The sequence below is a fragment of the Maylandia zebra genome, linkage group LG7, assembly GCF_041146795.1.
Source record: "Maylandia zebra isolate NMK-2024a linkage group LG7, Mzebra_GT3a, whole genome shotgun sequence".
Classification (NCBI taxonomy): domain Eukaryota; kingdom Metazoa; phylum Chordata; class Actinopteri; order Cichliformes; family Cichlidae; genus Maylandia; species Maylandia zebra.
This window is the reverse complement of record NC_135173.1, coordinates 16,511,623-16,537,157: the sequence shown is the minus strand read 5'-3', so window position 1 is coordinate 16,537,157 and position 25,535 is coordinate 16,511,623. Positions and strand designations below refer to the sequence as shown.

At 40.9% G+C, this 25,535-nt stretch overlaps 2 protein-coding genes and 1 pseudogene across 5 annotated transcripts; all 3 read right to left on the bottom strand.

Annotated features, from left to right (window-relative positions):
* Window positions 1-373: 373 nt before the first annotated feature.
* On the bottom strand, window positions 374-20,509 carry LOC112430941 (uncharacterized). Of its 2 annotated transcripts, XM_076887044.1 has the most exons (6): window positions 20,439-20,509; window positions 6,192-6,252; window positions 6,030-6,078; window positions 4,297-4,452; window positions 4,001-4,093; window positions 374-1,500 (listed from the first exon to the last, which is right to left on the bottom strand). In XM_076887044.1, exons 4-6 carry the CDS (start codon window positions 4,366-4,368, stop codon window positions 1,186-1,188), a joined length of 480 nt encoding a protein of 159 aa, XP_076743159.1. In that variant the 5' UTR covers window positions 4,369-4,452; window positions 6,030-6,078; window positions 6,192-6,252; window positions 20,439-20,509; the 3' UTR covers window positions 374-1,185. The 2 variants fall into 2 exon arrangements, with proteins under 2 accessions (XP_076743159.1, XP_076743160.1); XM_076887045.1 differs by lacking the exon at window positions 20,439-20,509 and having other exon boundaries at window positions 6,034-6,078; window positions 6,192-6,548.
* Window positions 12,716-15,666, bottom strand: LOC143419389 (E3 SUMO-protein ligase ZBED1-like). The gene is made up of 3 exons (XM_076885905.1): window positions 14,548-15,666; window positions 13,743-14,362; window positions 12,716-13,655 (listed from the first exon to the last, which is right to left on the bottom strand). Exons 1-3 carry the CDS (start codon window positions 15,410-15,412, stop codon window positions 13,260-13,262), a joined length of 1,881 nt encoding a protein of 626 aa, XP_076742020.1. The 5' UTR covers window positions 15,413-15,666; the 3' UTR covers window positions 12,716-13,259.
* Window positions 20,510-21,837: 1,328 nt separating the features above from the next.
* LOC101477615 (UDP-glucuronosyltransferase 2C1 pseudogene) lies at window positions 21,838-25,245 on the bottom strand (annotated as a pseudogene). Of its 2 annotated transcripts, none has more exons than XR_013099352.1 (2): window positions 25,165-25,245; window positions 21,838-23,791 (listed from the first exon to the last, which is right to left on the bottom strand). The product of XR_013099352.1 is annotated as a UDP-glucuronosyltransferase 2C1 pseudogene, transcript variant X1 (transcript). The 2 variants fall into 2 exon arrangements; XR_013099353.1 differs by lacking the exon at window positions 25,165-25,245 and adding an exon at window positions 23,959-24,144.
* Between the last annotated feature and the right edge of the window lie 290 nt (window positions 25,246-25,535).

Sequence of the window (25,535 nt, the reverse complement as noted above, 5' to 3'; positions counted from 1 at the left end):
GATGAACACAATTTAATCATGGCACCCTTTTTGCACACAATTTAACCAAGTACAATAAACCCTTTTCGATCATGTCAAACCAACACATTTAGCATTTGGTGGTTTAATGTAATCAGATTACGTTGGATCAACATACTATACTTACATTGATTTGAAGTGATTTATTTAAGTATGTAGAGTGAAATTTGTTTTAATTCATTCTACACAATTTAAAAAGTTTAGGAAAACAGAATTAAATCTTGTTGTTTCAACAACTACTTCGTTAATCAAGGCAATGATTTCACTCATTTCAACCAAATTATTTCAATTAGATTTGTTTACATTTGTTACACATTTAGAAACCCACTACTTTACAAAAAAAGTCACAATCAGATTATGATAACATTATCTTTATTAACTGGATTTAGTGGACAATATAAAAGCTTACCATTTTTGTACACCTGCAAGCATTATGCCACTTCAAAAGGTAAACGTTAGAATACTTATTTACATAGGTAATATGTTGGAACCAAAGCTTCGACAACTAAAAACAGATGCAAAATTTGCTCAATATATCGACTGCATTTTAAAAAAATTAAACTAAAAGATAAAAATACATCTCCCACTTGGCAAGTTAAAACATGTGACAAAATAGAATTACTATTGTGTGAATTTGGAAAAATAAAATAATTAGAAATAATTTGGGGGCAATACAACAACAAAAAAATCCATAGGTGATGAAAATCTATATTTGTTTGGTGTATCTCATTGAAATAATTATTAGTTTGACCAATTTTTATATTTCTGTATTTATTTTTTTAATTTTGGTTGCAGTCCTCCACAGCTAGCAATATAGTTTTTGCTGTGTTTTAAAACATGCTAGCAAGCAAAATGGACACAATAATACAGTGAACTTAACAGGTGGCAGTGGTCTTAAATTTTACAGGCCCTTGACACATAAACACAACATAGTACTTCTGTCAGTACTTCTGATCCATTTTGAGCCATCTATATAAGGACAAACAAAAATCATCGGCAGTGCTGTATAAAAGGTGAATTGCCCAACAGAGAGAATCCAAAAACTTAAAAAAATATTTTTTAAATGAAAGAAAAAAATATAAACAACTCAAATATTAACATTATATATTGGAAATCACCATTGCACCAATGAACCATTCAAGACCTATCAGTCATTTTCAAGTGCTCTCACCCCATAAGCTTGTTTTTCAGAAACTGTACCTTTGAAGACAGCTTTTGTCCATCAAGATTTAAAAGTATCTTCTGGAGGACTTCAAAGGTGCATTTAAGTTCTGGTGGGTAGCTCAGGTTCAAACAGTATATGAGTCCAAACAACAGAGCACATGCTTGTGCAATGTTACCCAAATCAGTGTTAGCCTCCACACCCTCAATCAGGACACCAACGTCCTCTGGGTCATCTTCAGGTTCAGCACCCTCCTTCTGGATGACGTACACCCCCATCACAGTTTGCTCCATGCAGCTTTTTGCCTCGCTGTCCGTATCCTACATGAAAAAATATAAGACAACAAAGTAAAATTTAAGAGATTGTTTAAACAACTGTTTCTATGCTGTTCATAAAATCCAAGTAGTCAAAGTAATAAACAGAAAATTACACCACTAAAGTAGTTGTTAGTAATTACTCCAATACATAAATTATAAAATACACCTCTCATGTCAAAAGAGGTGGCATAATTGACCTCTCACCGGCCCCTCCCCCGAAAGGGCCATTGTCCAATTACACATTATAGCAACCGTTACTGTGTCTGACAAACATTAACCTCAAGCAAGATGGAGAAGCGGTGTGCCCACCGATACGCCGAGAGATTGTGTCTGGAGGAGTTGTGTTCTTTCCATTCACAAAGTCAAAAACAACGTGAATGGATTAAACAGTGTGTATGGCCCCACTCCCAGGTAAATGTACCGAACATTATGAAGCATGTCTGCTCGCACATTCGGGTACCCATTGGTGCGCAGAGGAAACCATTTGTTTGTCGGACGTAGCAAGAGTAACTTAGGGGGACAGGACTCGAGAAAAGGCTAACTCAGCTGCTAAAATAAAACAGGTATAGAAGTGTTAGTACTAAACAGCTCAAAGTTCATAGACATTTCTATTTACAAATACTGATGACCATAGCAATGAAAAAACAACAGGGGCCCGTTCTTCGTACGTCGCTTACTACATCCAAGATCAAATGACGCATCCAAGACCAAATCATCGCGCTAACCGTGAGCTCGCTAATCCGGTTCTCCGAACACACCTGCTGTTGACGATCAGTACAGCTGGATGAAGTAATGTGAGATCACTGGGTGTCGTAAAAGGGGCTACGCATCGATAGTAGAAACATTGATCGGCAACCCTCTGATTGGTCGGCGAAAATGTCGAAGGAGCGCGCTCGGTATTTTTCGGCAGCAGAGCAAGAACTCTTGAGTGAGGGATTTCAGGAGTTTCAGAGTTTAATTAAAACGCAAGGGAACACTGCAAAGGCTGCAAAAGCAAGGAGAGAGGGCTGGCAGAAAGTTGCTGACAAATTAAACTCGTAAGTAATTTAATAATAACAATAATAATGGAGTGGATTTATATAGCGCTTTTCAAGGCACCCAAAGCGCTTTACAATGCCACTATTCAGTCACTCTCACATTCACACACTGGTGGAGGCAGCTACAGTTGTAGCCACAGCTGCCCTGGGGCAGACTGACAGAAGCCAGGCTGCCATATCGCGCCATCGGCCCCTCTGGCCAACACCAGTAGGCGGTAGGGTAAATTTATTATATTACACTATATTATCCAATATTATATTACATTATATTATATTATGTTATATTATATCCCCTTTCACATTAGAGCCACAACAGGACCCACTAGAACATGGGAACAAGTAAAAGTGAAATATAAGAATATTCTACAGAATGGTAATATTTATCACTTATATTGCTTTTAGTCTCTTGGAATGAGACCCTGGAATAATCTGTTTGTTTGTTCATAACAGCAACCAAGAAAAGGGCAGAGCAAAAAAAGAAAGGTGGTGGTCCTGCACCCCCTCGTCAACAAGTTGGTTAAGTGAATAATACCCTCACGGGAATATCGATATCTCTCAATGAGCACACTGTCGCGCTGAGCTAAAGGATCCTGTCTATCCCGCAATATACGCTGAATTCTGAGGACTCTCCTTATCAATCTTGCACCTTCCGCAATGGGTTGGTCGCGTATACGGACAGGACACGGCTGCGACAGACTTCCCAAATCCACCTTCGCTGTTATAGCCGTGGTCTCTCATCTTGATTGCACAAAGTAATTTGCAATTACTACTCTGAAATATGAATTACATCTGTAATAATCACATACATGTAATAGAATGTTAATAGTACATTTCCCTTTTTTAGGAAATGACCTGTATGTATCTGTGTGAAATCAATAAATGGATCAAGTGCTGCATTATCTTTAGTTACATTGATGTTATTTATTTATGGTGAAACAGTGGTGGAATATCGCTGTTGCTTTCGTATAAATGAAGCGGACATACCTGCGTGGCCGCGATCTAATCCTGTTTACATAAAGTGAACCTGCTCCCGAGCAGGTTTACGCTTACGGCTCTGTTGCTATGGCAGCAAGTCCCGGATGAGCTTCAGGGAACCGAACGATCCAGGATCACGCGAAATCGTCAACAATCAAATCCAGCTAACTTACTTAGGTACGAAGAACGGGCCCCAGGACTTGTTTTAATCCAAGTACAGATTCAAAAGCAATATTGTCTTGATGCATGTTAAATGCATTGTATGTTTGTGTATCAAGTTTAAGTATGCATAAATTTCTTTCCTTCCAATACCAAATTCCAGAAATTCTTTATTGCAACGCTTAATACTGTTTGGTATTCAAGACATGCTTTCCCCAATACCAGGTGTCTTGTTGCTAATCTCAAAATTTTAATTTTAACGATTTGCATTTGAGGCAACGTTACAATTTGTATGAGAATGTTACGGTCAACATGCTGTCACAGTGACTCACCAAGTACTCCTTTATTAACTTCTCATAGTCTTCGTTTAGGTAGATGCACAAAGACTTCAAGATGCATGCTCGTCTGGTATGGATGTTGTCATGCTGGAGAGGAGGAGGAGATAATATGAGCCAAAACCAGTCTGTTTTTCTTAAAGCTAGGGTAATCAGTTAACTTGCATAATTATTCTTTAGGTTAGAACCTGGCATGTACCATTTGTTAAGCCGAAACAAAATTGACAACTTCATCTCCAAATAAAAGTTATTTTTGCTGCCTATGACAAAGTCTACTCAATCCTAATACAAACCTTGGAGATGGCAAGCATGAGACCTCTTATTTTCTTTCCACGTGTCCCTCCTTTGGTCAGAAAGATTTCCATTAAGCGTGGCGCGTATTGGTCAAGCTCGGCAAAGAAAGTAGATAGCAGAGGCTTTGTGGTGATTCGCAGAAACTCCTTGTCAATCTGCAATAGAGAACAAATACATTGATTAAAAACTCAACTGTATATTTCACTCACTTCACATCTAAGCTGACTAAAGCTGCTTTTAGAAGACCATGCAGACATCAGTGCTGTCTGTGTAGAACATGAATCAGTCTGTGTCAGATCCTGAATTTGAAATTTCCACTAAAGTCACAAGTAAGAGGCAAGTGGAACCAAGATCTAGGCCATTTGCTTTTTGAAGTTTGCAAAGACTGCTAAATTGCACCAGTGGTAGTTCACTCTTTGCAACATAGTACGGTGTTCTAAACTGATTTTCAGGTTTATTTTTAGTATGTTATTTGCAATTGGTGTTTGTTCTGGGAAAGATATTGCAGACTGAGCAATAATCCATTTCTAATGGGGGCCTTTCTTAAAATTACTGGTCCCAGTAACAAAGGTGCTTGTCGACTCAGAAATCGAGGGAAAATCAACAACACACCCGGCAGAACATTATGTTATTTACACGGGTACACATAAGTGGTCCGCATGTGCGCATTCGCTGTCAAAATAAAAGACACGCAACAGATAAGAAGTTGCAACGCGCGTTTGCGTCCATATAAAAGGCTGTTTTTGTCCGCTAGAGTGGGATTTTCACGACACATTCTGCACCACATCTGTGCGTTCATCATTTGTTTGAAGCCAGCTCACCTTCTGCAACCACTTTTCCGAGAATACGCGCTTATTTTGTGGTTTGGACTCCTTCTGACATTTCTTTGGAGGTGGAGGAAAACCAAAGTAATTGCTTAAAGGAGCTTCTTCGACATATTTAAGAGTTCTAAACAAATGTCTGTCCTCCTCCAGAAAATCTTATGTATGCAAACACGCGTTGCAACTTCTTATCTTGTGCGCGTTTTTTATTTTGACAGCAAATACGCACCTGCGGACCACTTATGTGCAGCCCTGGTTATTTAGCTCGTCATATTGCAGCCACAGAAATTATTTTGTCTATGAAACCATAAAGCTGCACTTTCTTTTTGCCTTAGTCTGATTTGTCATAACTTTTCCGTTTTGTGGTAAGCTTTTCTTTGGCTGTCACTTCTTCACCCTGACCTGTCTTAGTTGGCTCAGCAGAACTGAAATATATATCCTGCTGCTTTTACACACGCACTCACATAAGCTCAGCGATTCTCTGCGCGATCAACCTCTCACATGTTTAAGCTGCGGGAGATTTCACTTGTCATGTTTGCATAGTAAGCTAACGATTGATAAGACGATGTCAGAGGAATTGGTGCGCAAATTATCATCACTCACCAATCAGTACTATCACTCTCTATACACAGTTCGCGCGCGATTGCAAAGTGAAAGCAAAAAACAAGCGCGAATTCAAACGCGATTTCAATATGTCACATATTGACAGTGGCTCACCGATGCCAATGACATAATTACCCAGCTACATTTCCGAAAGAATGCAGAAGCATTGACATATATTTTTCCTTCCTATGACAGCCCGACGGGCAGGGCAGAGATAGATTTTGGTAGCCCGACTGGAAAAATCGCTAGCCCCGGGACGTCGGGCTAGCGATTTGGCGAGCCCTGTACAGTGTTTCAATAATTTGTACCTACTACTCTCCCTGATGGAACAACGCTTGCACTGCCACATACAAGTCACTGAAAGAAAAAAAGAAAAGCAGTTTTAAGGATGGTTTTATTGGCACCTTTTTTTTCCACTTTGATTAAATCATAAAACTATCATAATAAATATATGATGGTAAAAGGCTTACCATGTATTAAAGAGGAGGCACAAACAATCAGAAAAAGGGGTCAGCTTTCTTTGTGGTGTTACTATGGTAAAGAAAACAGACAAAATTATTTTATAAAAATTCCACAGTGGATTTTTTTTTACTTTGTTGCAAATGTATAAAAAAAAAATACAAATACATATAAATACCTCTTCCAATATAAAATTCACAGATAAATATCCAATCTGTTGCCAAATGTAATAGCAGTGTTTCACACTATGCAATAAAGATGCTGGTAGTTGCGGTAAAGGTCCGACAGGCAATTTTCATAACTATCCGCCATTGCCTTTTCCTCTGACCTCGTGTTTATGCTCTTTTTCCCATGCACTAGCGTTCAAGTCAATTTGAAACTGCGGTAAAGTGAGCCGTCATTTGTGAGCCGCGGTCAAGCCAGCCGCCTCCTATCCGCCGCATGAATTCCCTTGCGCTTTTACACCAGTCTTTACGGTAGCGTCTTTTCGCTTTATATCCTGATTGAAAGCCTAGACTCGCGCACACACGCACGCGCGTGAACAGTCACACGCACGCGCGCACACAAATTACAATGGAACAGCTCAATACAGCCATCGTGACAGTCTGGTTGCATATTCAAAAATTCATTAAAAATCATTCTTAAAAGTTGATGCCAAGCTTTCAACACAATCCTCTTCTCGGACACCTACTTTACCTCTGGGCCAGTTTTTACCCAGATTTACTGTAATATTACTCAGAAATCACAGTAAACTCATATTCAGTGCAATACAGTCAATGCACTACAATTATGTTTATTTCAAAAATTCATTAAAAGTCATCCTGAATAGTTGAGGTCCAATGTTCAACACATCCCTCCTCTGGGACACCTACTGTACCTGTGTGCCAATTTTCATCCAGATTTACTGTAGAATTCCTCAGAAATTAAAGGGTACTTGTATTCAATGCAATACAGTCAATACAATAGAATTATGTCAATTTTCAAAAATTCATTAAAAATCATCCTGAGTAGTTGATGTACAACTTTCAACACATCCCTCCTCTGGGACACCTACTGTACCTGTGTGCCAAGTTTCAGCCAGATTTACTGTAGAATTCCTCAGAAATTAAAGGGTACTTGTATTCAATGCAATACAGTCAATACAATAGAATTATGTCAATTTTCAAAAATTCATTAAAAATCATCCTGAGTAGTTGATGTACAACTTTCAACACATCCCCCCTCTGGGACACCTACTGTACCTGTGTGCCAAGTTTCATCCAGATTTACTGTAGAATTCCTCAGAAATTAATGGAAACATTTATTCAATCTAATACAGTCAGTACAATAGAATTATGTCAATTTTCAGAAATTCATTAAAAATCATCCTGAGTAGTTGATGTACAACTTTCAACAGATTCCTTCTCTGGGACACCTACTGTACCTGTGTGCCAAGTTTCATCCAGATTTACTGTAGAATTCCTCAGAAATTAAAGGGTACTTGTATTCAATGCAATACAGCCAATACAATAGAATTATGTCAATTTTCAAAAATTCATTAAAAATCATCCTGAGTAGTTGATGTACAACTTTCAACACATCCCTCCTCTAGGACACCTACTGTACCTGTGTGCCAAGTTTCATCCAGATTTACTGTAGAATTCCTCAGAAATTAAAGGGTACTTGTATTCAATGCAATACAGCCAATACACTATAATTATGTCAATTTTCAAAAATTCATTAAAAATCATCCTGAGTAGTTGATGTACAACTTTCAACACATCCCTCCTCTAGGACACCTACTGTACCTGTGTGCCAAGTTTCATCCAGATTTACTGTAGAATTCCTCAGATATTAAAGGGTACTTGTATTCAATGCAATACAGCCAATACACTATAATTATGTCAATTTTCAAAAATTCATTAAAAATCATCCTGAGTAGTTGATGTACAACTTTCAACACATCCCCCCTCTGGGACACCTACTGTACCTGTGTGCCAAGTTTCAGCCAGATTTACTGTAGAATTCCTCAGAAATTAAAGGAAACTTATATTCAATTCAATACAGTCAATACAATAGAATTATGTCAATTTTCAAAAATTCATTAAAAATCATCCTGAGTAGTTGATGTCCAACTTTCAACACATCCCTCCTCTAGGACACCTACTGTACCTGTGTGCCAGGTTTCAGCCAGATTTACTGTAAAATTCCTCAGAAATTAAAGGGTACTTCTATCCAATGCAGTCGGCCAATACAGTAGAATTATGTCAATTTTCAAAAATTCATTAAAAATCATCCTGAGTAGTTGATGTATAACTTTCAACACATCCCCCCTCTGGGACACCTACTGTACCTGTGTGCCAATTTTCATCCAGATTTACTGTAAAATTCCTCAGAAATTAAAGGACATTTATATGCAATTCAATACAGCCAATACACTACAATTATGGAAATTTCAAAAATTCATTAAAAATCATCCATAATAGTTGAGGTCCAACTTTCAACACTTTCTTACTCTGGGCGTCCTACCGTACCTCTGGGCCAAGTTACATCTCAATTCACTGTAATCTTTATCAAAAATTGAAAGAACAATTATATGTCAATGCTGGATGTGTGTCCTTTCAAAGTGACACTAAATAACAGAACTCAGGCACATCAGGGAATAATCCAAAAGGCGGATTTATTAAACAAAAACAACATACAAAATATCTCTAACCCATACTACATAACCTAAAAAGAAACAAAGGGACACTTAGAAGCACAAGAAAACAATACTGAAAGGGCAAGAGACACAGTCCAAACATAATCCACAACTAAAATGCCAAAAGAACAAGTCATCCCACATAGCAGACGGGTCTTGCCTGGATCTGGTGTCAAGCCGGCACTGCTGGCTGACTTCTGGCATGGTAAGATGGCACTGTTTATGTGATGGCATGCCACATTTGGCCTGATTGGGTGAATGTGACATGTTGTATAGAGCACTTTGAGTAATATGGGTGAGTAAAAAAGTGCTGTATAAGAATCAGTCCATTCACTGTCTGAACAGAGTTTCGTCATGTTACTTTTGCACTATTATGTTCCAGCACATGTTGTTATTACATGGCTTACATGGCTAAGGTGCACATTAGGCTGACATCTGGGGCCAGAGCTGAAACTGTTCTGGGCCAGCACAGGGCCAGCAGTGTGTCTGCAACTGGCCTTGTGCTGGCTCATGTGTGGGCCACCTCTGGTAAACCAGATCTGGGCCACCATAGGGCCGTCATTCTTTGCGGTACGCAGGCCATGTGTAAGCACATTGTGTGGGACAGATCCAGGCCATACCAATTTTGCTATGTGGGAGGAATTATGTAAAAATAGAAACATCATAAAAATGAAAATGAACATAAAGTAAAATGTACTGAAAAGAACATCAGTATGGCCATCATTATTTGCTTGGAAAGTCTAAAGTTCCATGGCTTTGAACAGCCAGAGAACGCAATGCCCAGCTTAGAGCGACTAAAAGTAACTTCTTTTAACATTCTGTCATTCTGCTTCTATATCAAAAATCCACTAAAAATAGTCATTTGAAAAAAAATATTCGCCACTTTTCATCAGTTTGGGTTCCTCTGTTTATAGCAATTTTTAGAAAAGAACCCAATACCTTTGTCACTATACAGTTGTACAGTGAGATACAGAGCATCTCCTACTCATTGCAAACATGCTGGGAGGGTGGCTCTATCCGCCTTAGTGCAGCTGCTGTACCATACTGTGATGCAGTAAGTTAGTAGGCTCTCAATGGGCGAGTGGTGGAAGGGTGAGCTGTAGTCCACAAAGAGCATTCTGGCGTAGCTCTGCCGCTGTTCTAGGTGACTCAGCACCGAGTGGAGGGTGATGGCATCTTCTGTGAATCTGTTTGCACGGTATGCAAACTGGTGGGGGTCGAATTCTGGGGGGAGGTAATCCTTGGTGTGCTGAAGGACTAGTTTCTCAAAGCATTTCATGATTACCGGTGTGAGGGCCACAGGGCAATAATAGTTCAGGCTGGTGATGGGAGACTTCTTTGGTACTGGGATGATTGTGGCTGATTTTAGACAGGATGGGATGGCTGCTTCATCCAGTGAGAGGTTGAAGATTCTGGTGGAGATGAGGGTGAGCTGGTGGGCACATGGTCTTAGCACTTTACCACGTATTCCGTCTGGACCGGCTGCCTTCCTGGGGTTCACTGCTAGGAACACGCATCTGACATCGTGCTCCGTTACAGTGAATGGAGCGGTGCAGGAACCAGGTGAGGATGAGGATGGGAGCAGGGCTGAGGCAGATGAATGCTGCTGTTGTGGTGTTTCAAAGCGGGCAAAGAAGCTGTTTATGTCCTCTGCTAGCTGCACACTCAGGTTTTCTGTTTTCACAGTTCTGCCTCTGTGGTTTATGATGTCTATTATTCCATGCCATGTGTTGTTGCTGGACAGGTGGGACCCCTTTTCAGGTCAGCTCGAGCAGACCTGTACAGAGCTCTGTCAACAGACCTACAGGGAGTACAGAATTATTAGGCAAGTTGTATTTTTGAGGAATAATTTTATTATTGAACAACAACCATGTTCTCAATGAACCCAAAAAACTCATTAATATCAAAGCTGAATGTTTTTGGAAGTAGTTTTTAGTTTGTTTTTAGTTTTAGTTATTTTAGGGGGGTATCTGTGTGTGCAGGTGACTATTACTGTGCATAATTATTAGGCAACTTAACAAAAAACAAATATATACCCATTTCAATTATTTATTTTTACCAGTGAAACCAATATAACATCTCCACATTCACAAATATACATCTCAGAATCAGAATCAGAATCAGAATCGTGTTTATTGGCCAAGTATATGTGCAGACACATACAGGGAATTTGGTTCCGGTAGATGGTGGCTCTCAAGCACAGCAATGTAAATCTCACACACACACACACACACACACACACACACACACACACACACACACACACACACACACACACACACAAGTGTCTATATATACACATTACACATACATACACAAAGCTGTGTAAACCAACTATAAATAACGAATCTAAACTTATATACATAAAATACAGAAATGAATGAGGTGGAATGAATACTACAAAATGTACATAAGGTGCAGCTGCAGTCTGGCAGTGGGAGCAGTGTGACAGGTCAACTGTTAAGAAGGGAGATGGCGAGGGGAAAGAAACTGTTCCTGTGTCGGGTGGTCCTGGTCTGCAGGCTTCTGTACCGTCTGCCAGAGGGCAGCAGATCAAAAAGTCTGTGTGCAGGGTGTGAGGGGTCTGCGATGATTTTCCCTGCCCGTTTCCTGGTTCTTGAGAGGTACAGATCCTGGATGGAGGGCAGGGGGGCGCTGATGATCCTTTCTGCTGCCCGTACAGTCCGCTGCAGTCTGCTCCTGTCCTGTTTAGTGGCTGCTCCATACCAGACTGTGATGGAGGAGCACAGGACAGACTCAATGACCGCAGTGTAGAACTGGATCAGCAGCTCCTGTGGGAGACTGTACTTCCCCAGTTGTCTCAGGAAGTACATCCTCTGCTGGGTCTTTTTGAGGATGGAGTTGATGTTGGTCTCCCACTTCAGGTCCTGGGAGATGGTTGTACCTAGGAACTTGAAGATCTTCACAGTCGACACAGGGCTGTCTGATATGGTGAGGGGGAGCAGAGTTGAGGGATGTCTCCTGAAGTCCACTGTCATCTCTACAGTCTTAAGAGTGTTCAGCTCCAGATTGTGCTGACTGCACCAGAGTACCAGCCGCTCAACTTCCTGCCGGTATGCAGACTCATCACCATCTTGAATGAGGCCAATGACAGTGGTGTCATCTGCAAACTTTAGGAGTTTGACAGCCGAGTTCTTGGAGGTGCAGTCGTTAGTGTAGAGGGAGAACAGTAGTGGTGAGAGGACACATCCTTGAGGGGCACCAATACTGAGGGACCGAGTTTCAGAGGTGATCTCCCCCAGCCTCACTTGTTGCTTTCTGTCTGTCAGGAAGCTGGTGATCCACTGACAGGTAGCTGGTGACACACTGAGCTGGGAGAGTTTGGAGGAGAGAAGTTCAGGCACAATGGTGTTAAAAGCCGAACTAAAGTCCACAAACAGGACCCTGGCATAAGTTCCCGGGCGGTCAAGGTGTTGCAGGATGTAATGCAGCCCCATGTTCACTGCATCATCCACCAAACTGTTTGCCCGGTAGGCAAACTGCAGAGGGTCCAGCTGGTGGCCTGTAATGTCTTTCAGATGGGCTAACACCAGTCGTTCGAAGGATTTCATGACCACAGACGTCAAGGCGACAGGTCTGTAGTCATCCAGTCCTGTGATGGTGGGTTTCTTGGGAACAGGGATGATGGTGGAGCGTTTGAAGCAGGAGGGAACTTCACACAGCTCCAGGGATCTGTTGAAGATGCGAGTAAAGATGGGAGCCAGCTGTTCAGCACAGGTTTTGAGGCAGGAGGGTGAGACGCCATCTGGTCCGGGGGCTTTCCTGGGCTTCTGTTTCTGGAATAGTCGGCTCACATCCTGAGTAGGGCTGCACGATATTAGGAAAACCTGCGATGTGCGATAACTGTGATCAATACTGCGATAACGATATGACTTGCGATAAAATAAATAGCAAAAAAAAAACAAAAAACAAATACATAATTTCCGTTTTACTGCACAGTTTTATTTAATGAAAGCTGCTGTATTAGCAGTGTAACAACAAAGTGCAGTCAAACATTGAAACATTGCCCCCATAAAAAAATTTCTGAGGCTTGAATTCTGAAAGACATCCTTCCCGGTCTCTATAATTAGTTTTAAATAAACATAACTTAAATTATACTGCAAATTATCTCTATGCAGTTGTTCATCATTTTACCACTCACCAAGTAGTTATGATGCAAGTCAAAACTGGAGTGGAAACTTTACTAGATTAAACTATAGGTAAGAACTTGTCTGCTGTGGGAACACACCAAAGAACAATTGTCTACCTTTGTGGTCGTACTGGCCAAGACTAATATTATCAACAATTAAGAACAATGTAGGTAGTGTATTTTTGTAATTTTTTGAAAAAAAAAAAAGGTTTCTCTATCTTGCATTCATCCTTCCTGAGTGAATGTTTTTTATGGCAAGTTCTTGTTAAGGAAAACCAACATGTTTACTCTCCAAGGTTTTAAACATGTGCGCTGACATGTTACTATGTTTCCTGATGTACTAAAAAGTCTCTCTGAAGGTGAGCTACTTGCAGGTATGCAGAGATACTTCCTTGCAAGCTTGCTTAGCTGTGGGAATGTCATTTTGTGGAGTTTCCACCATGCCAAGGGGTCTTCCTCACTGTCTATGGCCGTGGATAGCAAGTAGCTGTTAAGCTCAGCTTCAACAGCTTGTGAGAGATGCATAAAAGAGGAGGTAGGGATTGGAGCTGCCTTGAAGAAACTGCCCAGGGACTTTTTTGCCTTCTTCAGGGGACGACTGGGTGGATCATCTGTCTGGGCCTCTGGTTCAGCGGAGCTTCTCTCCTGGAACAGAAAGCAGATTATAAGAAAAGTAAACATTTTGGACTAAATATGAATTGAAAGGTTTTATATATAAGCATGCATGAATACCTTCTGTGCCACTGCTTCCATTTCTGACATCACTCTGGTCTTGATGTCTGAGACTCGATCAGTGCTGGTGTAGCTGACTTTAAATCTGGGATCCATGAAGCACGCCATGTCCATAAGTTCCTGGGTAGCTGGATTTTCATATTTAGTAATCAGGTACTCGAGGATTTTCTTCTTAATTGATTTTGTCAAATCACTGTCTTCTTCCTTCTCTGCAAGCACCGACGTCTTCATCAGATGAAGGACTGGTTTTACATATGAAACACTAACGTAGCTCTCACCAGACAGGGCATCTGTAAAGTCTTGCAGGGGGTGTAATGCCTGGTTGACAGACTCCAGTACCTCAAGATCCTGCCAAGTAGGAATCAAGTGTCTTGATTTCTTGTCTGCTGAGATGACATCAGAAATGGCCCGCTGCTGCTCCAGGACTCTCTCAATCATCTTCTGCCTGGAACCCCACCTGGTTGGGCATTCTGTGATCAGTGTGTGCTCTGGGAGGTTGAGCTTCTGCTGTGCTTTTTTCAGAGCCATCTTTGCTTTCCAGCTGTGGCAAAAATGTCCAACTAACTTTTTGCAAAGTCCAATGGCTCGGGCAATGCGGGCATCATCTTTGATAGAATTTTCTGGAGAAATAAGAGGAAACAAAAAAACTGTCATGTTTAAAACCTTTTTTTAAAAAAAAAAAACCTAATTGAAATTTATAACTAAAGTTGTCTAAAAAGGTAACATTATCCTTATCAATATCAATTTGATAATAATGTATAGCACATTTTCATTGCTAAAAAGATCTGCCTTGAATAAAACTTACCGATTGCAAGGTGCAGCCTGTGTCCAAAACACTGAAGTCTGACCCAGTTGTTTAGCTCCGTGGCTCTCACAACATTGGCACCGTTGTCTGTGGTGATGCACACTTGTCGATCTTCTTTAAGATCCCAGCTGGCTAACACCTCACGTAATACATGGGCTATATTTTCACTAGTGTGGGAGTCTGGAAAATACACAGTCTCTAGACACCGTGTTTTCAGTTCAAAGTCTTCGGTGAGGAAGTGCACTGTGAAACTCATATATGGTTCCGTTGTACGACTTGACCATAGGTCTGTAGTGCTTGCGTAGTTTTCAGCTTGGCTCAGTTCAAACATGACGGTCTTGCGGCATGTTTCATACATTTGTGGAATGGCGACATGTGAAAAGTAGTTTCGTGAGGGGATGCGGTATCTCTGGTCCACTTTATGTATCAGACTGGTGAAGCCCTCTCTGCTAACTGTATTTATAGGCATCATGTCTTTAGCCAAAAAATGTGTAATGGCCTCTGTTATTTCTTTGTACCGCTTCGACGTTTTCTCATAAGGAATTCCACTTGAAAAACTCTGATACAGAGACGGCTGTTGGACTGCTGCGCTCTTTGTCTTAACATTAGCAACCTTTGTTTGGCTAGCCCTATCTTTCTGGAACTCTTCAAACAGTTCTCTGTGGTTGTATTGAAGATGATGGTGGAGATTAGTCGTGTTTCCTCTGGTGGTTGCCACGAGTGTTCGGCAAGTTTTGCAGAGTACCTGTGTTTGGAGAACGTCGTCTTTATCAAATCCAAAGTACCTCCAAATAAGTGAGGTACTATTTTTTTTTTTAGCCACGAGTTCAGTAGCATTCTCGTCACGCGTCTCGCTCTCAGCCATTACAACTCTGACTCGTTGCTGCAGCGTTGTTCGCGCCCGACCTGCGTAGGAGGCGGGCCTCTAATCCATTTGATTGGTTAATGCCGTGAAGGGCTCTATTCGACTGGTCAAATGTGTAAATGGATTTCTTTGATTGGTAAATTCTTTACAGCACGTGTGTAAACATTTTAAGGTACCCAATTATCGCAGTTTACGCCGTCTTTTGCGATGGGCCCATCGCGCAGGCTGATATCGCGATGACAATAAATTTTCGATTTATCGTGCAGCCCTAATCCTGAGTGTGTATTCTTAGTTTCAGGGAGGAGGAAAGGGGGGTGAGAGGTGTGGTGGAGGTCGTTGAGTCTGGGTTGGAGAGGGTGGTGGTGGTCGTTGAGTCTGGATTGGGGAGGGTGGGGGTGGTCGTTGAGTCTTGATTGGGGAGGGGCAGGGTGAAGGGGGGAGAGGTGGAAGGTGTGTTGGGGGTCAATGTCTGAAGCAATGTCCCTGGGGAGGGGAGGGTGGGGCGTGGGAGTCTGTCCGTCTCAAACCTGCAGTAGAAAGTGTTTAACTCGTTGGCCAGGTCTTTGTTTGCTTCAATAGTGGGTGGGGGGCGTCTGTAGCTGGTGATTTCCTGCAGGCCCCTCCACACTGATGCAGGGTCGTTGGCTGAGAGCCGTTCTTCCAGCTTCTAGGAGTAGATCCTTTTAGCTGCTTTGATCTCCTTGGTCAGTGTGTTCCTGGCTTGCTTGTACAGGACCCTGTCACCACTTCTGTAGGCGTCCTCCTTGGCCTTACGAAGATGTTGGAGTTTAGGAGTGAACCATGGTTTATTGTTGTTGTATGTGCAAAAGGTCTTTGTTGGCACACACACGTCTTCACAGAAACTGATGTATGATGTCACAGTGTCCGTGAGCTCATCTAGGTTCTTAGATGCAGCTTCAAAAACAGTCCAATCAGTGGAGTCAAAACAGTCCTGCAGTTCCTGCTTTGCTGCGTTAGTCCACTTCTTCACAGTTTTGACTACAGGCTTCGCACGTTTGAGTTTTTGCCTATAAACTGGAATAAGATGGACCATGCAGTGATCAGAATGTCCCAAAGCTGCCCGGGGCACAGAGCGATAGGCATCTTTTAGAGTGGTGTAGCAGTGATCCAGTATGATGTTGTCCCTGGTGGGGCAGTCTATATGCTGTCTGTATTTAGGGAGTTCGTAGTTTAGGTTTACTCTGTTAAAATCCACAAGAATAATTGTAAAGGAATCCGGGAATTTCCTCTCCAGGGTAGTAATCTGGTCAGCCAGCTCGCACAGTGCGTTGTTCGCGTTGGCCTGTGGAGGGATGTAAACTCTGACCAGCATGAAGGAAGAAAACTCCCGCGGTGAATAAAAAGGTTTACAGTTGATGAGAAAACTTTCCAAGTGTGGGCTGCAGTGTTTCTGTAACACTGTGACATCAGTACACCAACCTTCATTAATGTAGAAGCAGACTCCACCACCCTTTGTTTTCCCTGAGAGCTCTGTTTCGCGGTCCGCCCGGTGAAGTTGGAAGCCCGGCAGATTTAAGACAGCGTCTGGGACTCGCTCACTGAGCCAGGTTTCAGTGAAGCAGAGGGCAGCAGAGCGTGCAAAGTCCTTGTTAGTCCGGTTTAAGAGCAGTAATTCGTCGACTTTGTTTGGAAGAGAGCGGAGATTCGCGAGGTGAATGGAGGGGAGTGCCGTGCGGAATCCTCGCCGACATTCAAAAACAAAACAACAACAAATCAGTGACCAATATAGCCACCTTTCTTTGCAAGGACACTCAAAAGCCTGCCATCCATGGATTCTGTCAGTGTTTTGATCTGTTCACCATCAACATTGCGTGCAGCAGCAACCACAGCCTCCCAGACACTGTTCAGAGAGGTGTACTGTTTTCCCTCCTTGTAAATCTCACATTTGATGATGGACCACAGGTTCTCAATGGGGTTCAGATCAGGTGAACAAGGAGGCCATGTCATTAGTTTTTCTTCTTTTATACCCTTTCTTGCCAGCCACGCTGTGGAGTACTTGGACGCGTGTGATGGAGCATTGTCCTGCATGAAAATCATGTTTTTCTTGAAGGATGCAGACTTCTTCCTGTACCACTGCTTGAAGAAGGTGTCTTCCAGAAACTGGCAGTAGGACTGGGAGTTGAGCTTGACTCCATCCTCAACCCGAAAAGGCCCCACAAGCTCATCTTTAATGATACCAGCCTAAACCAGTACTCCACCTCCACCTTGCTGGCGTCTGAGTCAGACTGGAGCTATCTGCCCTTTACCAATCCAGCCACGGGCCCATCCATCTGGCCCATCAAGACTCACTCTCATTTCATCAGTCCATAAAACCTTAGAAAAACCAGTCTTGAGATATTTCTTGGCCCAGTCTTGACGTTTCAGCTTGTGTGTCTTGTTCAGTGGTGGTCGTCTTTCAGCCTTTCTTGTACTGAACATAAGTTCCCTGCAATTTCTGAAGAATATTACAGTAAATCTGGCTGAAACTTGGCCCAGACGTACAGCAGGTTTCCCGGAGGAGGGATGTGTTGAAAGTTGGACCTCAACTACTCAGGATGATTTTTAATGAATTTCTGAAATTTCCATAATTGTAGTGTATTGGCTGTATTGAATTGCATATAAATGTCCATTAATTTCTGAGTAATTTTACAGTGAATCTGGCTGAAACTTGGCACACAGGTACAGTAGGTGTCCCAGAGGAGGGATGTGTTGAAAGTTGGACATCAACTACTCAGGAGGATTTTTCATGAATTTTTGAAAATTGACATAATTATATTGTATTGGCTGACTGCATTGGATACAAGTACCCTTTAATTTCTGAGGAATTCTACAGTAAATCTTGGTGAAACCTGGCACACAGGTACAGTAGGTTTCCCAGAGGAGGGATGTGTTGAAAGTTGGACATCAACTACTCAGGATGATTTTTAATGAATTTTTGAAAATTGACATAATTATAGTGTATTGGCTGTATTGCATTGAATACAAGTACCCTTTAATTTCTGAGGAATTCTACAGTAAATCTGGATGAAACTTGGCACACAGGTACAGTAGGTGTCCCAGAGGGGGGATGTGTTGAAAGTTGGACATCAACTACTCAGGATGATTTTTAATGAATTTTTGAAAATTGACATAATTCTACTGTATTGGCCGACTGCATTGGATACAAGTACCCTTTAATTTCTGAGGAATTCTACAGTAAATCTGGCTGAAACTTGGCACACAGGTACAGTAGGCGTCCCAGAGGAGGGATGTGTTGAAAGTTGTACATCAACTACTCAGGATGATTTTTAATGAATTTCTGAAAATTGACATAATTCTATTGTATTGACTGTATTGAATTGAATATAAGTTTCCTTTAATTTCTGAGGAATTCTACAGTAAATCTGGATGAAAATTGGCACACAGGTACAGTAGGTGTCCCAGAGAAGGGATGTGTTGAAAGTTGTACATCAACTACTCAGGATGATTTTTAATGAATTTTTGAAAATTGACATAATTCTACTGTATTGGCCAACTGCATTGGATACAAGTACCCTTTAATTTCTGAGGAATTCTACAGTAAATCTGGCTGAAACCTGGCACACAGGTACAGTAGGTGTCCTAGAGGAGGGATGTGTTGAAAGTTGGACATCAACTACTCAGGATGATTTTTAATGAATTTTTGAAAATTGACATAATTCTACTGTATTGGCCGACTGCATTGGATACAAGTACCCTTTAATTTCTGAGGAATTCTACAGTAAATCTGGATGAAAATTGGCACACAGGTACAGTAGGTGTCCTAGAGGAGGGATGTGTTGAAAGTTGTACATCAACTACTCAGGATGATTTTTAATGAATTTTTGAAAATTGACACAATTGTAGTGCACTGGCTGTATTAGATTGAATAAATGTTTTGATTAATTTCTGAGGAATTCTACAGTAAATCTGGATGAAACTTGGCACACAGGTACAGTAGGTGTCCCAGAGGGGGAATGTGTTGAAAGTTGGACATCAACTACTCAGGATGATTTTTTAATGAATTTCTGAAAATTGACATAATTCTATTGTATTGACTGTATTGCATTGAATACAAGTACCCTTTAATTTCTGAGGAATTCTACAGTAAATCTTGGTGAAACCTGGCACACAGGTACAGTAGGTGTCCCAGAGGAGGGATGTGTTGAAAGTTGGACCTCAACTATTCAGGATGATTTTTAATGAATTTTTGACATTTCCATAATTGTATTGACTGTATCGGGCTGTTACATTGTAATTTGTGCGCGCACGAACAGCACGTGTGCGCGGGTATAGGCTTTCAATCGGCACATAAAGCAAAAAGGCGCTACCGTAAAGACTGGTGTAAAAGCGCAAGGAAATTTATGCGGCGGATAGGAGGCGGCTGGCTTGACCGCGGCTCACAAATGACGGCTCACTTTACCGCGGTAATTTGAAGGATGCAGCCCGTGAATTTGGACACAGCTAATATTTAGCAACTCGCGCATGCTAGTTTAACTTGCATTACTGCGAGAGGCCGAATGCTTAAAATAAAAGGAGAGAGAAAGAAAGAAAGAAAAAATGCAAATGATAATAAAAAAAGTGAACAAAGACCATGTCTTGCAATAACCGTCATTTAAAACCAAAGTGAATGCTAACAGAGCTAGGTAAAAGTTCAATGAGACAACCATACTAGCTTTAGCTAACTTCATTTACTTTGAAAGTGAATTACAAACGTGTTAAATATTGAATTAAACATATCAATAACCGCTAAAAACACTATAAGACTAACTGCAAAAACGGGTAAAAAAAAAAAAAGAAAAACAATGAAGTGGAAATGCTAATAATAGTATAAATATACCCAGAGCGGATTAGAAATCAGGTATTAGACGGTACCGATTGGCACCGTCTAATACCAGATTTTCACTGTATTTGCTCCACTCCACTGTCTAATGACAACTTACACATTTGGAATTAAAAACATTGTTAAACAATTAACCGACGGAACAACTTCGTTTGGCTAAGATATTTTGAGTTATTTATTACTTACCTGTATTGTGGAAGATTCCGCAAAGGGAAATGGCAGTCCACTGAACACATATAACTTTCTCCGCGTTCCCGCCTCTTCACTTCTGGGAAGTTTGAGCATGCGCACTAGGCATCGGTTTTAGAGTTGTTGATTTAAAATTGAACTGAAGAATGCAAATCTAGTTCATTAAACTTTTTGTTATTTTATGTTAAACCAACAACTGATAATGATTTAAAAACCTAAACTCAATATGTTCATGTTAAATAGACAAATGTCTATTGAATTAATCAAACAACTGCCTTAGTTGACTTTTTTGAGTGAAGGATAGGCTCCAGCCTCCCTGCGACCCTGATCGGGAGAAAGCGGAAGAGAACGGATGGATAAACTGATGATGTAGTTTGCACCTCACAGTGCTAAGAGGACATCTGCTTTCATTTAAGTGTAGACTAGGATAAAATAAATGTCTCACCATTTTCTCTTCTCTGAGTGATTTTCCAAGACAGAGTGTTTTTCCCTGTGAGGAAGAGACCCTGTGGATTTGTATATATTAGACCTCTGGACACGCTATTCACAATTCCTTTAGTGGTCACTTTGAAATTTGCTTCACTGTAATTAACCCACTGCTACTGAATCTGTCCCTCATCCCAAGTCCACCTGGAAATTCACTGACTATGAGAGCCACAAACAAAAAAAGTAAGACATGACGTCTGTTGCCAATGTGCAGTAGCATGCACACAGGACAAGCAATTACATCTGTTTGCTGACTGTGAGCGTTTTTAAATCATTTATGTCTTCATAAAGCCCACAGATCTGACAAACAGAGTAAATAAATAGTAAATGAACTGGTAGAGTGCTTTTCTACTCTATTTGAACACTCAAAGCAGTTTATATAAGCCTCATTCACACACATAGTCCTAAAAACTGTTTTTGTTTTTGTTTTTGAATGTGTAAATGCTTTTTGTCTAACCTTCACATACATTCACTGTCTGAAAAAACGCATCAGGTGAAACTCTGAGTTCAGTATCTTGCCTAAGGATACTTTGGCATGCAGACTGGAGCAGCCAGGGATTGAGCAACCAACCTTCTGTAGCAGATGACCTGCTCTACTTCCTGAGCCCAGGGGCTTTCATTAAAATCCTGCAGAATCCATTTTCTTCATTTTTCAAACACAAAAGGACATAAATTGAATTTCTTACAAATTGTTACAGAATGGCACGTCTACTAATGCAGGACTGGACTGAGCCATTATAAATAAAAATCAGCTTAACTTCACTGTCAGGAAAACAGTACGGGACAGATAGGTGCAGCGTGTCTTGTATTGCCATCTAGTGCCTGGTCAGTAAATGGCTTAAGAGCAGTACACATCACTGACATAATTCTTTAAAAATGTAAGCAGGAAACAATGAAAATACAAGAGAAATTATGAAATAGAAAATACTAGAATCATCTTTATTCACAAAGCACTTTTCAAAAAACAATTTGGTGAAAAACAAGGTGGGGCTTGCCCAGCTTTAAAGTGATTCGCTTCTAGAGTTGATCCATGTGTGGATTGGTTGATTTTTTTTTTTTTTTAATGATTCTTCACCACCAGATATCATAGCTTCACAAATAAAAACCTCGACTGAAATCAGAAACATTCAGGGTTATGCTCTTGATTTTCTCAAGATAAATATGGCAAAGTAAAATGCTTTCAGGTAATAAGCACATGGCTGGTGCAGAGAACGTTTTTCAGATTGGATCGCTTTTGTTTTTCTGATCATTCACGTTTAACTTTTTTTCCAGAAAAGATCATTCTCCACACTAGCCTTAGACATGACACACAAATGAGCATCATAAGCAAATCGACGGTCAACAAAAAAGCAATGACATCAAGAGACTTGTACACAAACCACGACATTTTGTACGACTGTGTCTGCAGATGACGGGTCCCTTTATGTCTTATAACATATTCTATCCAAAACACTGCCTGATCCAGAGGTTTCATAGGCTGATCTCTGTGCAGCCTGGAGAGCATCTGCATGTTTTCCCTGTAAGTGGAATTGTAAAGAGCTGTCATCAGTGCCTCTGCAAAGCTATCTCTTTTGAGCATAGCGATATCCACAATCACAGCTCCTCCTTTTGCTTTGATCCTGAAGAGATTATCGGGCTGATCAAAGAATAAGGGCAGTCCAACTATAGGCACCCCGTGGTAAATTGCTTCCTGAACTCCATTGGTGCCTCCATGGGTCACAAACACTCTAGTTTTGGGATGTCCTAAGAGATCATTTTGTGGCAGCCAGTTAACTAGTAACGTGTTGTTTCCCAGGTTGGTTGGCCTTTGTCCAATATACCTCCATATAACCTTCTGAGGAAGTCGGGCAAAGGCTGCAGCAATTTCCTCAGTAACATGTTGAGGAAGCTTTGCAACTAAAGTCCCGAGGGTCATCACAATGACTCCGTGGTCTCCAGAGCTCTGGACAAATGTCTCCAGGTCATCAGGAAGCGCTTTTGAGGGTTTACATTGAAATCCACCCATGTAGACAATATTTGGCAATGTTGGACGTGGGAATTCAAAGACAAAATCATTTCTCATAAGCCATATATCAGCGTCCAGGAAAAACGTTGAGTAATCCACATCAGGCCCAAAGTACTTCATAACAACCGGTTTGTAGTTTGTTTCTGCCATGTGAAACAATGTGTACATGCCAATAATGTAACTCAACATATTCTTTATTCTCTCAGAGAAGGTCATCTTATCTGTTAACTCTGTTCCAGTAAAAGGAATGTATGCCAGAGGTGAGGGAGCAATAAGGAAGTGAGCCTCACCTTGAATGGTCCATCTTACATTGAAAACCAGAGGAAGCTGAAGTCGGCGTGCCAGCATGGCCCCGCAACCGATGCCAGGGTCAGTCAAAAGCACATCGTATTTAGCAGCATGTAAAGACTGCATCAGCTCTTTGTCTTCAAACATCTGAACGATTGTTTCTCTCATCCCTTTGTGAAACTGAGTGAACTGTTCTACAACCACATTCCGGATCTGAATTTGAGTCCAGATGTGGGACCAAGAGGACGTAGGTTTTCCCTGAAGCCGGATTTCCAGCTGTTGAAACAAATATGTTTCAAAGTTTTCCTCAAATCCACTAGAGTAGGGAAGTGTGACAGAGGTATAGAGTGGAGATTTCTCACTGATGTACCAGCTATCAGATGGCCGAATGACAGTGATCTCATGACCTTTGGCATGCAGTTCCTCTATGAGCACTTTCATGTTTATCCAATGGCTTCCATCCAGTGGGAACACCAGAATTTTGCCCCCAAATGAACCGGGTGGTTGGAATGAGAGTAGCGTAAAGAGGATCAAAGGTAAATAAAGCATCTTCATGACGTCCCTCAGATACCTTAAAAATACACAAAAACAAGTCGGTAACACAGTACTGCCTGATCATTTTTGTATAATTTGATATTTCCACTTGATATCTTGACTATATATGTCTACTCCACTGCAATAAAGAGACAAATAGTGTTTACTTCATTGCAATATTTGAAACCCAAAGTTTCTTTTTACCTATCAGAGATTATAGAAGCATGCTGTGCCCTATTGGGGCTCCCTGTCGTGTTTCTGATGTTTAAGAGCTGTGTGGGGATTCCTCTACTAATCTTCTCACAGGGATTCACTGAAATAATTTATGTAGATCAGAAGAGTTCAAATTATTTAGTACTTCATAAAACTCAAACGTCCTCTAAAAGACTAAAGAAACATGGCAAATATGGCAAAAATAAACATATGTGTATTGTCTTTTTTTGTTTTTGCTTTTTTATTTATTGTTGGAGCACCCAAACCTTAGAAATCTATGGATTAAGATATTTTGTTGTATTTAAAGCAGTTTTTAAAAAGCAGCTCAGTTTAAACTCATAAAAAAGGGCTTCTTATACCTCACTGCATCAGTACTAACAGTATTATAACATTAGACATTAAAAGAATTTTTATGTAGGCATTTTAACTTTGGATACTTTGAATATATTTGCTGATAGTCTTTGTGTTCTGTGAGAAGCTGGACACATATGTCCATGTTATGGACCAAGCCAGGGTTTGGGAAACTCTGTGCTTTGGGGATGTGCAGCTCACACGTGCAGCTGGGCATTAACTGGTCATTCCCCACAGCTGGACCCACAGCTTCCATGCGGGGATGTGCCACACAACCAGCGCTGGACTGCTAGTCCACATTCCCACTCCCTTACAGTGAAAAATAAAAAAAAACTTTTATACCAGCCTGGGTCTTCATAATTCTCAGAGATTTAAAAAAATAAAGAAAGGGATCCAGACACAAAACTCAAATCAAACAGTATAATTGTAATTATCCACACCCACGCTCAATTTCACAAATAAAATCTTGCACCAGCCTCACTCTTCATAGCCACACGAGGGAAAAATTGAAAACATTCTAGAAATTTAAACTGTAATAATTGAATTAAGTTCTAATGAAAAACCGGCTCTGCGTCATTTTGGTCCACAGCCTATATATAATACAACTCCAACTGCAGTTTGCTTGCGAAAGACCACACTGTTTAATAAAATCAAATCCAACAAAGCTAGCTAAATCTGCCTTTAAGATCACAATCTAGGCGTACCACTCCATAATATCTAATTATAGACGTTTAATCATCCAAAATTAAAATAGTTAGACTCACATTTTTATCATAAAGTGTTTTATCACAAAGTGCGGGATGTTTCTCCAAACATATTTACATTTTAAGCTATAGTAATACTTACCCAAATGCTTCCGAGCCGTGAACCCCAGGTTCAAGTTCGCTATCACGGTTATGCAATGTTTGGTGCTGTGTTAAATCCACCTTTTACACGGTGTACTGATTTGTGTTATACAAGGTGTGTGTACTGGGCTTTGAACTAGTACTGCCAGAGTTCATGTTAGCTTGTAAACAGAACAGATGCATGTTTTCTGCCATCTAGTGTCCAATCAGTGCATTACTCTGTACTGCTTGATTGTTTACCTAGGCCAGAGCATTAAACCGCATGGGTGCATGCAAAAAAGTGTTTCCACAGCCTAAAATTACCAGAAACGATTATCTCTATGAGATCAGTTAGAAATGTGCTTATTAATGCAGTCATATTATGTTGAGATG

What these genes read in the sequence shown, in the direction of transcription:
- LOC112430941 (XM_076887044.1), bottom strand. Translation starts at nt 4,368, where the DNA reads ATGGAAATCTTTCTGACCAAAGGAGGGACACGTGGAAAGAAAATAAGA. An exon ending in TCATGCTTGCCATCTCCAAG is followed by an intron (nt 4,094 to 4,296) that starts GTTTGTATTAGG and finishes CCTCCTCTCCAG; the next exon opens with CATGACAACATCCATACCAG. An exon ending in AGTTAATAAAGGAGTACTTG is followed by an intron (nt 1,501 to 4,000) that starts GTGAGTCACTGT and finishes TTTTTCATGTAG; the next exon opens with GATACGGACAGCGAGGCAAA.
- LOC143419389 (XM_076885905.1), bottom strand. Translation starts at nt 15,412, where the DNA reads ATGGCTGAGAGCGAGACGCGTGACGAGAATGCTACTGAACTCGTGGCT. An exon ending in CAGGCTGCACCTTGCAATCG is followed by an intron (nt 14,363 to 14,547) that starts GTAAGTTTTATT and finishes TTATTTCTCCAG; the next exon opens with AAAATTCTATCAAAGATGAT. An exon ending in TGGAAGCAGTGGCACAGAAG is followed by an intron (nt 13,656 to 13,742) that starts GTATTCATGCAT and finishes TTTCTGTTCCAG; the next exon opens with GAGAGAAGCTCCGCTGAACC.